The sequence below is a fragment of the Nothoprocta perdicaria genome, unplaced genomic scaffold, assembly GCF_003342845.1.
Source record: "Nothoprocta perdicaria isolate Ctin4 unplaced genomic scaffold, notPer1 scaffold_45, whole genome shotgun sequence".
In the NCBI taxonomy this organism is placed as follows: Eukaryota; Metazoa; Chordata; class Aves; order Tinamiformes; family Tinamidae; genus Nothoprocta; species Nothoprocta perdicaria.
In genome coordinates, this window is record NW_020455699.1 from 2,502,955 (window position 1) to 2,519,754 (window position 16,800).

General features: G+C 35.9%; 1 protein-coding gene across 1 annotated transcript in view; it reads left to right on the forward strand.

Moving 5' to 3' along the window:
- The window catches only part of SLC12A2 (solute carrier family 12 member 2), a 55,417-nt gene that overhangs the window by 14,248 nt on the left and 24,369 nt on the right, over positions 1–16,800 (forward strand). Inside the window, exons 2-10 of the mRNA XM_026046583.1 lie at positions 2,847–2,966; positions 3,934–4,009; positions 4,585–4,680; positions 6,034–6,173; positions 7,050–7,160; positions 9,199–9,307; positions 9,765–9,892; positions 9,976–10,060; positions 14,514–14,662. Of these exons, the coding sequence (XP_025902368.1) occupies positions 2,847–2,966; positions 3,934–4,009; positions 4,585–4,680; positions 6,034–6,173; positions 7,050–7,160; positions 9,199–9,307; positions 9,765–9,892; positions 9,976–10,060; positions 14,514–14,662 (1,014 nt within the window). The remainder of the gene's footprint in view (positions 1–2,846; positions 2,967–3,933; positions 4,010–4,584; positions 4,681–6,033; positions 6,174–7,049; positions 7,161–9,198; positions 9,308–9,764; positions 9,893–9,975; positions 10,061–14,513; positions 14,663–16,800) is intronic.

The following is a 16,800-nucleotide window of genomic DNA, read 5'->3' on the forward strand; positions in this document are numbered from 1 at the left end:
TGAAGATTTTGTTGTCGTTTTTGAAAACATGTTTATTAAAAAAGCTTTAGAATGTCRTTTGTGTCCTGGTCTGCGTTTGAAAGTATTCAAGGTGATCCTGGGATTCAGGCTACTATAGTTTCTCAGTTTAGCAATGTATAGTGCAATGGGAAAGTAAACCTTAGTGTGGAAAGTCTACAGTGAGTTTATGTTGCAGACATGGACAAATTTCCATGGACCATGTTAAATTTTCCCATGATAGTGCAGATAGCATAGAAATAGAACTGCATTACGTCAAATAGGGAGTTCCCTGCTTTTGTTTTTGCAATTGGTTCTGCCTCATTAGCTGAGGCTTGTTAAAGCCGCAATAAAAGTATGAAAGATTTCTGTATGTAGTATTCAGAGATAGCAGAACTAGGCTTTTGTAGCCAGAGAAGTTTTTGTCTAGACTTTCTTTTTCTTTTCTATGAGTAAATTAATTATACTTCAGGGAATTAGAAGTGTCCCTGTGATGATATGTACAGTCTGTTAGCACACCAGCTCTGTTTGCTGGTGCTAGGGGAAGCCTGGAAGAGGATTCTTCAGTTAGCAAAGCACAGCTGGTGGCAATGACAGTATCAGACTCTTCTGTTCCTCCAGCTGTGGGAGGCTGTCTTGCTACCTTGTGTTGCCTTCAAAAGATTCTGTCCATATGAAAAGTCAAATATCAAAGAAACGTTCTTYATTTTAAAAGGACCTGAGTTACAGATTTTTGTTTATATCCCTAATCTGTCCTGTACGATAAAAATATCCTCTATTTTTGGAGGAAAGTGAGAGAAACTTCTATTAAATGTTGGAGATAGCAGTATCTGATGAGGAAATCTATAAACAAATTGATAACCAAGGCATTAAAATGTAAGAGTTCTGTTTAATAAGTATCTTTCTGCACGTGGGAGGGTTGTCCCAAGGAAGAGTTGTCAAGGATGCCAGAGCAATATGTAGACTCATTCTTTCCTGGCATGAGTTGGGCAAGAAACCGGTCTCGGATTTCCATCTCTTCAGTTCTGGTCAGCCCCAAATAGACTCAGCAGGTAAATGGCTTGTGGCTTTCTGTATTGTAGAAAATTTAATAAATATTCTCCTTTCTCACACATAAATGCAAGAGAATTCCTTGAAAAATCTTAAATGCACCTGCTCCTCAGTTCTTCTCTTGGTTCTCACAKTTTTTTATTCTAAACGGCTCATGTGCCATTTCTTACTTGTTGTGTAACAACAAGTTAAAACAACTTTGGTTTCCAATTTGAATGTCTGGATATGAGCAATCAAATAGTAAACTTATTAATCATATCAAAGGCGATGCAGAACTCCAACAAGTTAGAACCATTAGTTCACTCCTMCCAGAGCTGCAATTCAGCACCTGGGTAGCATTCTTTTCTTCCCCTTCCCTCGGGGACAGGGCTATCTACCATTTAAGAAAGCTCTCTACTGAAGGTAAACTRATCTGCAAACCCATGGTGGTCCTGCCTAATAGCAGAAAGCTCATGCCACACAGGATCTTTAGAGATTTTGCAGCTATATTTGCTTTTGAGAATTCCATATTAAGGAATATGGTTGAGAAGCACTGAAATGAATCTGTACTAAATACCTTTGGATTACATTGATTTTTAATATGGTTGTAGGTTTACTTGGGGTTGTGAGGAAATATGGATAGCACCCTTCTTAAGTGTGAATTCCATAACATTTCCTCTGTGTTCTGTGTTGTTGGTTTTCATTTGCTGTTAGTATATTAAGGAGGGAGAAGTTTAAAAGAAAAAAAAAAAATTCTGTCCCCATGTCAGGAAGCACTGTGCGCCCTCAACATGATACATATTTCTTAAGTGAGAATTGGATCTAATATATGACTTAATTATCCAACTGGTATTTGGCGTTCTTCTTTTTTGGGATTCAGCCTGTAATTGCCCAAGTGTTTCTTAAGACCCTGGGGATGCAAGCTAAGTCACAAATACGTTTAGAACTGTTTTACTGAAAAAGTATTTTTTGAATGATACTTAGGCTATCTTTGGGTGTATTCATTATTCATATTTCTTGTCTTGGGACTCTACCATACCATGTGTGTTTCTGGCAGACTTATCTGTTAAGTGTAGGAAATACTTAACCAATTTAGTTTGAGTACTTCAAGGTTTGTTTGGCTTGGCAAAACAAAACTGCCTCTTGAAAAAGAAGTGTGCAACTTCTTTTTATTTATTTATTTTAACGCATGGCAGAGAGTTAAAACTTATGCATTGAAAGGCCATTGAAAGTTGATTTGTAAAAGAATGCCACAAGTTGGTCTTTGCACATATGACGGATATTTTCTGGTCATCCTTCCCTCCTAAATGGAGAAGGGAATGGACTTTGTCCCTCCTCCTGCCTCTCACCTTCCTTTCCAGCATCATCATCTTACARTGAATAGTAGAGCATTCTACAGGGAAGTGAATAATTTATTTCCAGGGAGAAAAAAAAAATAAAAGATCAAATGACAGCCAAGGCTGGACTACAGGAAATGCTGTAGCTGAGACCAATAATTTGTGGTAGAACAGTGTACGCTTTCAGATTAAGAAGTAAAACTGTGCTGTAAGAGTTACTGAAAGTGAAATTTTGTAGCTCTTACAGAAAGAGAGTGGATATTTGTTTTTTTAGGAAAGGTTCTTGCACATTTATTGCTGTGTATTTGAATTAAGCAGGACTTGTATATTGTCCTTATTTGTATGGTGTATATTTCATGAGAACCGTAATAGTGTCTTATACAAAGAATGTAGGGGAAAGCCTTGGTGACTTCTTCCTTGCCATCCTTTTACTTGTTTATCTGTGCAAGCACATAAAAAACGAACAGTCTTCCTTTTTCCTAGGAACCATTTGAAGATGGTTTTGCAAATGGAGAGGAAGGAACGCCGGCTGGGGAAGCAGCTGCCACTTACACACCAGACAGCAAAGGAGTAGTCAARTTTGGCTGGATAAAAGGAGTACTGGTAAGCTGATGTATTGTACTCTCTTGTCGTCATGAAGTACTATCTTTCTAGTGTCCTTAATTTTGGGAGAGGGCTGAATTAACTCAATGCACAGAAAAGAGCACATGTATGATTTTTTTTTCTTCTTTTTTTAAAAAAAAAGGTCAAAGCATTGCCTTAGTAAGGATCACTTCTGTCCTTGTGTGGAAAAGAAAAAATTCTTAAAGGCTTCAAGTTCTAAAGGAGTCATGATATCTTAGCTCAGGTTTTAGAGTATGAAGTTGCATAATTTCTAAAAATGGGAAAGAAATACTTGTTCTACTGCATGAGAACCCTAAGTGTCACAGGCACTGCAAATGTAAATACACTTTTATGTGTTCACTTTACATCAATAAATTTTTGTACTGAAGTGAGAGAAAAACTGTTTTTAGAGAAGCAAAATTATCTGTGAAGGGAGTATCTGTATTTGGCAAAATCTGACTTGGACTAACTACTTAAGTCATATTGAACCTCTTGGAAAAAAAAACAGTTCATTTTTCTTAAACTGTGGAGTCTAGCTATGAATTCTGAATCCTTAAGGTGAAGGCCCAAATCATTTTTATTAATTAATAAATTAATGAACAATTAATTAACAAAGTTAACAAAAGCACAATTAATTTAAAAATTAATTTTGTTTGTGTTAATTGTGTTGTGTTTTTTGTTAATTTTGTTACTGTTTTTTTAACTTTTATTATTGTTTTTGTCAAGAAAGGCTAGTAGTATCAGTTGAAGTAATGTAACTTTTTTAGTCAAGGTAACTGTTTTACATGTTTAGATTCCCTTTCATTCTCTTTAGTCTATGACTTAAGTTTATTTGTTTAATCTATTCTTGTGGAACATTTGAGTATTTGTTGGAAAAGACAGAATATGATAAATCAGAAAAATATTAAAATCTGAAATGAAATTGAAATGACTGCAGATGTGAAAGTAATATATGTTTTTATTTTAGGTACGATGTATGTTAAATATTTGGGGTGTGATGCTCTTCATCAGACTATCATGGATTGTAGGGCAAGCTGGGATAGGTATGTGTATTAAGTTTTGTTTCTTTTTCTTCAGTGGCTTTTAAATAGTTCAAAATAAGTGTTGACTTTGAACTTGTCGTGAGACAGGGGCAGAAAATAACTTTTAGGCTGCCAGTATTTCAGCTTTATCAAAACTTCAACCAGTGTGAATTAACCGACACGTTGTCATTTAGCTAGAAGGTATATATCATTTAAAACTTACATGTGTAGGTCTTTAGTAGAGTTCAACTCCTTTATATCTGCATTTACTAAAATCTACATATAGACAGTATTATATAAATAATTTTCTGCAAAGGCTTAATAGAGTAGTGAGCTGTAGAAAAAGTCTCACCTAGGATGCAGCTTTTACCTTGCTCATTAAGGACAGAGTTGCACTGTTTTGTTAGTATCCAACAAATCCTCTTCAGTATAGTAGCTTTTCAGTTCAGTGTGCAGGGCTGCAGACAGCACAGCTATGTCAAATTTGCCAGAATAGTTCTTCAAACATGACTAATTTGAAGATTTGTGTATTAATACTGCTAAATGTGTGATTTTTTTTTTCTGTTTTTCTTTTTTTTTCCCTTCTCTTCTGAAAGGTCTGTCTGTCCTGGTTATTGCAATGGCCACTGTTGTGACAACTATAACAGGACTATCTACTTCAGCAATAGCTACAAATGGGTTTGTGAGAGGAGGTAAAGCTACTATTACAAGTCTTTCATAGGCTTTTGTCATCCCTCTGAAGTGCATACTTTATAGATAGAGCTTCTATATTTTTTCCTGTGTCTTTTAGCATGGACAGAATGAGTGACAGTATAGGTTAAGAACAGAGGAGAGTTAGTTTTCTGAGAAACAATTTTCTAAGTTTCTTTAAGTAATCTAAGTTTCAAAGTTTCTTGAAGTAAGAGTTTAAGATACTCAAATTGCTTCATGATCCTGTAAAATGATTACTAGTAGAATCTAGTGACAAAATTAAAATAGAAGCAGTTATGTACTTTATATACATGTGTAAGCCCGTTAATTAGGAATGAAGACAAACCCTTAGCAATGTTGTAAACACCCTCAACAGGAAATGTCAACTATGAGCCTTAGTTTCATGTCTAGAGATAACTCTTCTTTAAAGATATTTATTTGTGAAAAGTCTTCAATGTCTGTTTCCAAACAGCACATTAATAGCATTATGCAGAACTTGTGATTTTTCCTGTACTTAATAGATACATATTTGCGAATTACTTTTACACTGCATTGAAAGCTTTGAGTTATCTAATGACAAGAATTAGGGAATGACTTCACAAAGTTTGGTACCTGCAAGCTTTCCACAGTAACTGTAATGAAGTGGCGTTAAGGATTTCACGTTGCATTTACTTTAACTTTTCAATCAGTTATCTCACAATGTGAAGCTGTAGGATTTTCCTGACTGTGCAGATCTTAGCCTTACATTGGAATGTGCCTTTTGTAACTTCCTTGGAATTTACTCTCCCCTAAAGTTCTAGGTACACTTTTTTTTTTGTCATATGCTGTATTTGAGACTGTACATTTTTTTGAGCTCAAAAAATTTGAAGAATTGTTTCTAAACAAGTTGTCATGTGATCATTATGACAATCTTATTGTAGTACAGAAAATTCCCTTGGCAACAGAGCTTTAAGAATCAAGTCATGTAGGTTCATGGCCCAAGGGACTTTATTTCAGTGTCTTTCGCCAGTTTATTGAATTATACTTTAATAAAATGTGTAACAGTAAAATTATGCATAAACACTACTAATTTGAATAGGAGCCCCAGTAAAACTCTTGTCTCTACTTACACCTTTTTTTTAAACCTTGAAATTGGTTATATAACTGAATAATATAATGTGGTGACCTAGGAGATAACTTGCAACTGTCTTTTCTTAGAAACATGAAATATATTCCTAAAATTTATGTGTCTTTTATTGTGCAACCCCAAAGATGCAAGCACAAGTAGTGTCATACTTGGTCTGTTGATTCCTGTCTAGTCCTTATCAATTTTCGTAGTGTTAAATAAGGTCTTTCACTTTATTTTTTCCTTTTAGGAGGAGCATATTATTTAATTTCCAGAAGTTTGGGACCAGAATTTGGTGGTGCCATAGGCCTCATTTTTGCATTTGCCAATGCTGTTGCAGTAGCAATGTATGTTGTTGGTTTTGCAGAGACAGTTGTGGAGCTCCTCAAGGTAAGAGGATAGATTGGGGTTTGAGAAATGAAATCAAGTTACTGACWGCTGAGGTTATTGAGAATTAGTTTCCCTGACCTGATTGCAGTTTAAAGATATGGAATAAGGTACCAGATTACAATATCAACAAACTATTGCTGCAATTCATTATGTGGTTGTTTCTTTTTCTTTTTTTTTTCTTTTTTTTTCCATTTTTTTAAATACAAAACAGTTTTTCAGTTGGTATCAAACTCCAGTTTCTCACTCTGAAAAGATAAACTGCAAAATCTGGAGTAACATCCCAGATGGCAATTCAAGTCGAGAGCTGGATGATAGATACATGATATGTAATCATGGGGCTTTAAATTCAATCGTTATCAGTAAATATTTTTTTCTAGGTGATAACAACCTACATTAAGCTCTTCTTAAGAACCTTAAAGAAATTCTGCTTACTAGGAATAATTCCTTAAGATAGAGACTGTAAAGTGTTATTTGCATTTTTGACATAGAAAGAGAGTAATTGGTTCTTCTGAAGATGAGAAGAATTCTGGAATACATTGAAAGAAGTAAAGGTAATAGAGAAGATCAATTTAAAATCTATCCATAAGTGTAAGATGGTAGCTGTCGCCTTGCTGGTTAATGCAATTCTGATGCTGTTGAAGGCAGGCTGGCCTGTTTGGGATTGGGATATGAAGCAAAATGTTTATTTCCATTTTTGATGTTTCAGTGACTTTTACAACAAGGCAAAAACAGTATTGTTTTCTGCCCAGACAGGGAGTATAAAATAAGCAAATTCCTCTTATACATGTTAAACTTAGGTGGTGATAACTGAATTCTGTTTTGCATTAGGAGAGATAAGCACTTGTACTATATGGCTTTGTCCACTTTTTTTCCTAGGAAAATGGAGCACTGATGATAGATGAAATGAATGACATCAGAATCATAGGAGCTATCACAGTAGTTATACTGCTGGGTATTTCCGTTGCGGGAATGGAATGGGAAGCAAAAGTAAGAACTGTTGCTGTTGTTTACTTTATTAGAGTTTATTGTTATTATTTTATTATTGCTAACATTTTAAATGTGTTGTTATTTAGTGCACTTAGAAGTAGGAGTTTTAGCGGGGAGGGAGCATGGAAGATAAATTCATCACTTGGATCTATAAAAAAGGAGGAGAGAATCTTTAGAAAAATAATCTACAGAAATTAACTTTGGTATATACTGTTAAATAGTACCCTTCTCTAAGAAATCTTTCTCCAGTAATACCTCAGTGTGTGTAATTCCCATTTACAGTGGTTTCTGTACACACGTAAATTCAAACAGCACTCTGCTGCTTTATCTCAATCATTTAGTTGTTTTTGTCTGAAGGAGTTATTTATTAGGTCATTAGTAATCTGGTCACTATCATTTAAAATCTCTAGAAATACCTTGCTTTTGCTGTGCAGCATGAAGAGTTTCCCAGTAATAACTTGCTCAGAAGTATCCCCATTGTCCTAATATGTTTCTTGTCAGACCTGAGCTGTGATAATTGCAGCCTCCTTATCACCTCCTCCTCATTAGGAAATGGATAATTCTTCTAAATCTTGCTCAGTGCAATCATCAAGGCTGGATAGCTTGGTTTCTGCAACATGGAAGTTCAAGACAGATAAGCGCTACAGTAAACAGCTGAACTCGTCCAGCAGGCATTTCATGTGGGTTAACAGGCAGCCTAGGACAGCAAAACACTTGACACTTTTCTTGATAATAGTTGTCTATACAATGTTCTCCTGTGCCTTTCCTGTGACTTACATAATGCCTTKGAAAAAGATGACTCTATAATGATGCCTTTGAAGTAGGCTGGATTTCCAGGAAAGCTATGTTTCCAGGAAAGGATGCTTCAAAAATAACCTTCCAGAGTTCCTGTTCTTTACCACTCAACTGTGCTGAAGTCTTAGGAGCTAATTCTTTTTCTATGCCTGAGACTTTACAAGATAAGAAAATACTCGTATGGAGTATTTCCATGGAAGAGCTTAGGATCACTACTGAATAAATCCAGCTGTGCCAGTTACTCTGTAGTCACTTCATATTGAGTATCTTGGAGCTTTTTGGGGACAGCAACTGGGTGAATTCAGCACCTAGATGAATTCTTGCCCCGTCACCTGTTCTCATGTAGACTTGGCAATGGAGAGATCTAGATATGACAGACAAACTGATTTCATTAGGTAGTCTTCTAACTCTGCTGTTGGCAGTCATGCTCTATTTATCTCTGTACTACCCTGTTTTGCTTGCTGAGATTGTGAACTGGCAACCGCGGTGCTTTTGTTTGCTAGGTTCTGATTCTAGGCCTGAAAAAAAAATAAAGCAAGAAATAGTTTTCAGTGAGACACAGGCATTTGCCCCTATGGGGAATCAAATAATTTGGAAGATAATAGAGCAGGGCATTGCTTATTCAAATATAAAATATAAAACATTTTGAGATCCAGAAACTGAGAACAATCATTGATCCCACTTTTGAAGTCTTGGATATAGTTTAAAAGACTATTTTCTTTGCGTGATAGAATTTGTGACATTTTTAACAAACTTGAGTTTAATACATAGGTCGTAATAAAAAGAGAAGTTGCAGAAAAACTGGAAGTAAAAAAGCAATGTATCTTTTAATTTAAAAGAAATCTAAAAGATTTTTTTTTTCCATTTTGCTCAGTTTTCCCATTCTTTTCCATTTTGCTCAGTTTTCTCAAATACTTCAGTGGGCTTATGGAAAAATAATTCTTTTAGCTACTTTGTTTTTAGGAGAATCATTTTGGGAAGGGCATAGTAATAGAAAATTCTATTTTTTTAAAAAATATGGATTTTCAAATTGTTCATACTTATTTGTTTTATTACTTATTACTTATTTTCTCTTATTACTTGTTTTCTTTGGGCTTCCTTTTTTATTGAAAAAAAAAAAAGAGATATACCAGACTTTTGAATCAAGTAAATATTTATATTTTAGAACATACTGTTAGTATTATGACTAAGAGCTGTGAAAAACAATAATTTCTTCTGTCTGACTGTGACCATTGTATTTCAGGCACAGATAGTCTTACTCGTGATCCTCATTATTGCTATTGGAGATTTTGTCATAGGAACATTTATTCCTTTGGACAGTAAAAAGCCTAAGGGTTTCTTTGGTTATAAAGGTATGTTGGAACAGTAATACTTCAACATCTTTGCAAAATAGAGGCGTGCTGTTGTAATTGAATGATATATCTAAGCTAGCTTATAGTATGCCCTGCTCTACTGGAGAGATTGTTCTTCCTGATTCTTCTCCACTCCTGCTTTTTATTCCTAAAGATTATAGATACTGGACTGAAAATTGATCCTGCTTGTTTAGCACCAATTATATTAACTTATTAAAAACGGATAGCATGTACTTATTTTTTTTTTTTTTAAACAACTATTTAAGGTTACTAGGTTATTTCGAGTGGGCACAATGAGTTACAGCTTTTCCCATCTTAAAATGGTCTCTGCATACTTCCATGAGTAGGGCACATGGCTCTTTTCCCTAGAGCTAAGTCGGGCAGAATTAGAATTATGGAACTATAGGTTTCATGCAAATATTAGCACAGATTTAAATTGACAAATATGTCTTTACAGCTGAAATATTTGCAGAAAATTTTGGACCAGATTTCCGAAATGAAGAAACTTTCTTTTCTGTATTTGCTATTTTCTTCCCTGCTGCAACTGGTATACTTGCTGGTGCAAATATCTCAGGTGATCTTGCGGTAAGTAGTAAATTAGCAAATTCTGATCACAAACACTGAGTGTGTACTTGTGTCATGACTATGCATTATTTTTCTTCTTTCAGGATCCCCAGTCAGCCATACCTAAAGGAACGCTGTTGGCCATCTTAATTACTACATTGGTTTACATAGGAATTGCAGTGTCTGTAGGTAAATGGTGATTTTTTTCCTTTTTTTTTAGTGTTACTCTTTCATATTCATTTTGAGGGAATGCTTTGATGTAGTTTATGTAATTCAGTTTGTCTTGCATGGCTAAGAAAGCAATTTAGAGCCAAGGCTTCCTCCTCTTTATTGCTGAGAGAGATTCAGTTTTGTGATGCTTTTTTTCCTAGAATGAGTGATACTTTTCCAAGGTTAGTGACTATTTCACATTAAAGACGCAAAAATTAGAAGGCACGGACTTTGCATTGATACCTCCAGAACTGTTGCAGATATTTGTGTCAGTTTGCATTTAGATTTTTTTTGTGGATTTATCATTGAATTTGAAAGTTTCGTTTACACTTAGCATCTTCAGCCAGCACAGCTATTTGCTATTCTACATGCATATTCTGTGCTATTCTGAAGCTGAAGCCAGCTATTCTACATGAAGCAAGTTGGGGATCATAACAGAGCTCTCTAGCAAGGATGCATAAGCAGTAATCTCCAGTAAAGGGTGGAGAGGACATGGTATATTATCTGACCAACCCCTTTCCAGAAGTGTGGTCACATTCAGAAATACCTGTATCCTTTTGAAAGAGAGAGAAACAATCATAGACTAATCTGCGAGTCTTAGAAACCTGTCTTCTCTCACTCTTTTCCCCACCCCGCTGTGATTTGACTGATCTATGTACAATTTACCCTAAAGTTTGATGCTTTCTCAATCTGTTTCACCAATGAGGGCACTCAGGCTTTTCTCCCTTGCCAGAAGAATTCTACTCTAGTATAATTTCAAGAGCATAAAATCAGATCTTACCTATTTCTTGTCCTTAATGGTGTTTTTATAAACCATGAGTGATGCATATACATAGAATGTGTTTCTGGCAGTAGTAGTCAATTTACTAACACAGAAAAATATGCTTTGTCTTATCTGTGCTGCCMTTTGAATGAATTTTATAAGAGTACCATTGATCTTACCACTAATGATACTTCCTTTCTGAAGATACCAATCTTGTTGGTCTGTCTCTGTTGGTGAACAGAGATGTTCACAGAGAACATCTATTCAAACATACAGAGATGTATGTTTGGCACTGTAGCTGTGCCAGATAGTTGCTTTACAGTGATTGTGCCCAGTGCAGGCTAAGACCTACTACATTAATCTTCTAATTAAGGTAATTTAATTAGGTTGACCACATAGATCTCTGCACGAAATCTGAATGTTTTGGAGCTTGAACACACACAAGAGCAAAATGTTCAATAATATTAATTTCCAAGAAGAATATATTATTTGACCTTTAAACATAAGAAACTTCGTTTTTCATATTGCAGAAGGAACACTTCGCAAAACCAGCCAAATGTTAACTTGTTTTGTGAATAAAAATATCCTGTCCCACTTGTTTTCTGTAGTTTACAATTAGAAATTGGGTAATTAAACAATACCAATTCTGTTATAATTAGAGATTATGAAATGAAAGGCATGAAATGAAAAGTCAGCTTTTTGAGGCATTGGTTAAGGAACTGGGCTTTTATCCATCTCTTATTTCCCACTATCTCCCTCCAGTTTAGAGGTGAGCAGCTCATGAAAACTTTGGAAGCATTACAAATGTTACCTAGTTGTAATGTCTGCGGAGGACAAGAACAAATGCTCTATGCCCCTTTTGTATATGAAGGTGCTCATGTTCATATTTGAAGTGAGCACTGTGGGGACAAGGTTATTTCAGTATTTACATGCTATGCAGTAATAGGCTTAAGGAACTGAGTAAAGGTAGCTTAGAAGCAGAAAAATGCTAGCCGACTGCCAGAATTAGAAAGCCTGTTTCAATAGAATAGCACTTGTAAAGGCAGAGACAATGCAGTTTGTATTTTAGTAAGAGAGTCAAACAGAGGTGCAGGTTTCAGGATTAAGAGTACATAAGAAACCTTTATTTTGTATACAGAACCTTTACATTGTGTATTTTCAAGCAACTACACTGCAAGAAACAAATAAGAACAAACTTCTGAGTGGCATGAGGACATGCTTTCTATACACAAGGAACTAGGACTGATGAATGAGAGGCTGACATAGCCATTTGTTGCACAAAGAGTCAAGAAGTCCTCTCAGCTGCACCCTAGAGCATTCAGGGCTCCCTATTTGTGTGTGCCTGGAAGATCTGCTATTTTTTGTTAAGCTTAGCAGAAGGTTGTAGCGTAGCGGAGCTTAATTAGACTTTGACTGGAGCAAGTTTGCATGCCCTTAGGAATGTGAATCTATTTTTATAGAAAGTTTTGGCAACTTTTTCTGTAAAAATCTCTAGGCCTTCTATCACAGAAAAATGTTTCTGAATTAGGGTTAAATAAAGTCTCTGAATTGTCTGAGTTTAGGATGCAGCCTGACCAAATGACTTCTATTCTGCATTCTCTTGTAAGGATTAGGTTTTTTTAGAGTAACACTGTTCTTTCTTGTCATAACTTTGACTCACCTATGGAGCACTGTGTCCAGTTCTGGGCTCCCCAGGACAGGAGGGATGTGGAGCTGCTGGAGAGAGTCCAGCGCAGGGCTACGAGGATGATCAGAGGCCTGGAACATCTGCCCTATGAGCAAAGGCTGAGGGAGCTGGGCCTGTTCAGCCTGGAGAAGAGGAGGCTGAGGGGGGACCTSATCAGTGTRTATAAATACCTCAAGGGAGGCAGTGAGGAGGAGGGGGYGGCCTCTTTTCAGTGGTGGMCAGCRAYAGGACTRGAGGAAACGGCCACAAGCTGAGGCACCAAAAGTTCCACAGGAACTTGAGAAAAAATTTCTTAACAGTGAGGATTACAGAGCCTTGGAACAGGCTGCCCAAAGAGGTTGTGGAGTCTCCTACTCTGTAGATCTTCAATATCTGCTTGGATACCACCCTGTGCCACAGGCTGTAAGGAGACCCTGCGTGTGCAGGGACTAGATGTCCTCTGAATGTCCCCTCTAACCTTTATGATTCTGTGATTCTGTGTGAAAGAGCTGCCAGTGAGCATAACTGGGAGAATGAAAAAAGGAAACCAGAAAGAGGAGGGTTCTGATGCTGCCCTGTAGCTCTCTAATGGGATGATCAGTTTAAATGATTCTGCAACTGCACCGTATTAGCAACAGAAAAGTATTTCAGGAACGCATTTTTTTTCAGAATGTATGTTATCTAGAAATATTTCAGCTAGTACAAATATTGTTACATTCATTATATGCCACTTAAATGGTTAGGGCAAATACCTGCATAGTGGAAGAGAAAATGTTTTATCCTGCAGGAGTCTTCATCCCAATTAAAACAGTTCAGATCTCTTCCATGCACCCCCAAACTAAGGTCAAGGATCAGTATAGGAAACCTGCTGAAATTTTATAATTTGGGCCTGATAAGCAACTGAAAAAAACCCCTGAAACTAGAAGTATACTAGTCCACCTACCAGGAGTAGGTGCTATTCAAAACCATTTTGAAGTTCTAAACCAAGAAACAGTCTAAGTATGGTAAATATATTTAGGGACCTTCTTTGTCAAAGAAAATGATTCTTTTTGGCACTCTAATGGGCACTGTCATTTGAGAAATTCATGCCTATTCTGATATGCTTGTAGTACATTTGTGTGCTGATCTTTATTTATGTTTTGTTGGTAAGTCCTTTAGGTCATCAACTATACTGTGCTGTTCTTAAGACTTCCCTGTAACTTAAGTTCTGAGAAGGAAAAATTAAGGGAATTGTCTTGTCTATTTTCTTCCCTCTTCTAAAACACTGGTTTAGTTCTTGTTGCCTGAAACATTGGATGGTGTCCAAACACAACTTACCTGCCTCACTCATTTAAATCCGAAACTCTATCTGCTATAGTTTGTTTTAAAACAAAACCTTTTAGAGGAAAGAATTGCAGACTTTTTAATCAAATGTGCTTGTTGTCAGAAGTTGAAAGACTCTGTCTTCACAGTTTTACTGAATAGGAGAATTATGAAGTTAYAAATAATGAATTCAAGACAAGTTTTAAAGTAGTAGAACTTGATTAAAAAAGCATTAGATATGGATTTTTTTCACGAGGAAATTGGTGTTTAAAAAAATAGACAAAACTAGAAATCAAAGAATAGTTTCAAAACTGTATACTTAATGTAGATTGTATACACATCACAACAAAACTGCTGTCCTTTTGAGAAATCTGAAAAAATGAAAAACCATAAAATCAAGTGAGAGTACTTAATACTAACCCCAAATGAAGTGCTATTGGAAATTCATGATTCAAAGGAATGAAATACTGAGCTACATTTGTGTCATTAAGCTTTTGACATTCTACATAGTTACAGCTTTCATCGGTATTAGTTTTCCTTATTTATTAGACTCTTCTTTTTTTTTTGCAAAGTTTTATGCTGTTTTTTAAAAATGCTTTGTAAAAATCGGCTTACCTGAAAAAAAGGAGTAGAGATTGTTATGTGTCTTAAATGCAAAGTCAGTCTGTTAATGTTTATTTTTGTGATTGGATCAATCTTAGGTTCCTGYGTTGTTCGAGATGCCACGGGAAACGTTAATAACACCATTATCAGTGAGCTGGCAAATTGCACTACTGCAGCTTGTAAACTAAACTACGATTTCTCATCCTGTCAGAAAGACTGTCATTATGGGCTGATGAACAATTTCCAGGTATAAAGCTTTCTCTTAATGTAATATGCTCTGTGTTTGTGTGTGTTTYAATGAACTGCAAAAATATCTTTGGCTATAAAATGTCTCTCTGTACCTGTAAGGTTACTGTGGAGTAGTTAAATAGTATGTTATTGGGTCTTAGAAGAACAGACAGATAACTTTTTTTTTTTTTAAGACTATGGATATTTTTATGCAGGTGGTGAGAGTATTAACTCTTCTTCTGAGTAAATGGTTTGTGTGGTGGATTGGAGCTTGATCTGTTTAGGTATTTGAATGCCATCATTCACTGCTGGGTTTGCATGCTTTCATGGTTATATTGTGAGTCATAGCAATTGTAGGTGGATTCTCTCTGTAACTTGTTTCCTAGATTATAAGTTTCTTAGAAAGTATGTTGACTTTTTGAAAAGTTGCTTGCATTTATTATAATATTTTCAATCATAAGGATTTTCTTGATTTTCATAAAAATTGATTTTGTATTAGAAACAAGCAAAAAAACCTTCTAGATGTGGATATTTCACTGTCTTCAGTGTATTTTTTTTTCTCGGATAATATAAACACTGAAAAGTGTGTCTTTTAATAGCTTGTATGTTTTAACTAGAAACCTAAATGAAGATAAGGCTATGAAACTCTCTGYAAGGCAAGCTGGAAAAGTTTGTTACAGTTTGTACATACCAAAATAATGATCCAGTGCAGACTATTCTATTACAGTAAAAAATATTTTCTGGAGTGGTTTGGGTATGTGTATGATGTCACTTTAGGCTTAGAAAATGTCTGTATTTGAGATATTACAAAATTGTTATTGGGAGAGCACTTATTCTGCAATATATGTTGATTGTTTTTGTCATGTAAAGCTTTTGAAGGATTCCAATATATCACCTGAGAAGAGTGTAAAACTAATTTCYTCCATATCCTTTTTCTTCGAGGCATACCATCAGTGAAGCTGCTTGTCTTAAACGTAGTTTTATTTTTAAAAAGTCACTATTATTATAGTTTCTTGCCATTTGATGAAAAGAGTATTACTACCCCCTAAACTAGTTCTGTCTCTCACTGTAGAAGAATTAGTAGGCTCTGTGTGAGAACTTTCAAAGGCAAGACCTGCATGGAGCATTCATTCCACACGGCATTGCCATTTTTGTTGAATTACGAAAATCTCAGCTTGGAGACTGCATAGCCTTTTTGGGTTTAGCTACTCTCACACTCTGCTCTGATGTTTAGCCACTCTCACTTTTTTTTTTCCTTCTTTAAGCTGGCATGTAGTTGGACTTTTCCATACTTTAGCTTGCGCCCATTGCCTCTTACCCTTTCCATTGCATCTGTGAGACAAACCTCATTCTGACTTTTCATAAGACAGGACTGTTAAGTTGTTTTTATGAGAGCGTGTCTACCTACAGAGAAATCACAAATTTCTTGAAGGTTTTTTTTTTTTACAAGTCACAATCAGTTTCTCAGGTCCTCAAGTGTGAGCACTTCAAATCGTTCATACAAACAGAGGTCCTTTCAGTAGATAAATATCTGAGGAGTAGTATTTCACAAACAGAAGCTGATCCCTAAAATGAGATGTCTGTATCACTTGCAGATCATAGGGATATAGATTCTAAGGCTGAAAGTGCCAACTAACTTGTATGCCTGACTCGGTGGAAAAATGCGTAGTATTTTGTCACTCCTTTACACTTTGTGCTTTATTAAGTTATTCCAGCCAAGAACTGATTTGTGTTTTGTGCTTAGGCAGGTCTAGGTTTGAGTGCTTTTATGGAACAAAACCTGCATGACCTGGAATAAGACTTAGCTGTGGAAAGCTATGATATCCTGTGCTAAGAAATTTAAACCAAAAGCCATATGTGAGAGGCTAAGAATCAGACTGAGTGGGATGGCAGGAGTCTTGCATAAGACGACCATCTTCAGTTCCTTCTCAGTCACGGCAGATGAAGGGCAGTCCTGGCAGGCCTTGGACATTCCTCTGCCTCGTGTCATAAGGACTGTCCGTTGGTGGCAGAGTAATTTGAGAAACTTGTTTGGACTGTGTAAGCATAAGCCTAGATCTTGCCTATTATTGGTTATATTTGTGGGTAATTTAAATGCACAACTTGGTCATATTCCTGTTTCGAAGTATGTACAAAATGTTTTACGAAATTTTGAGT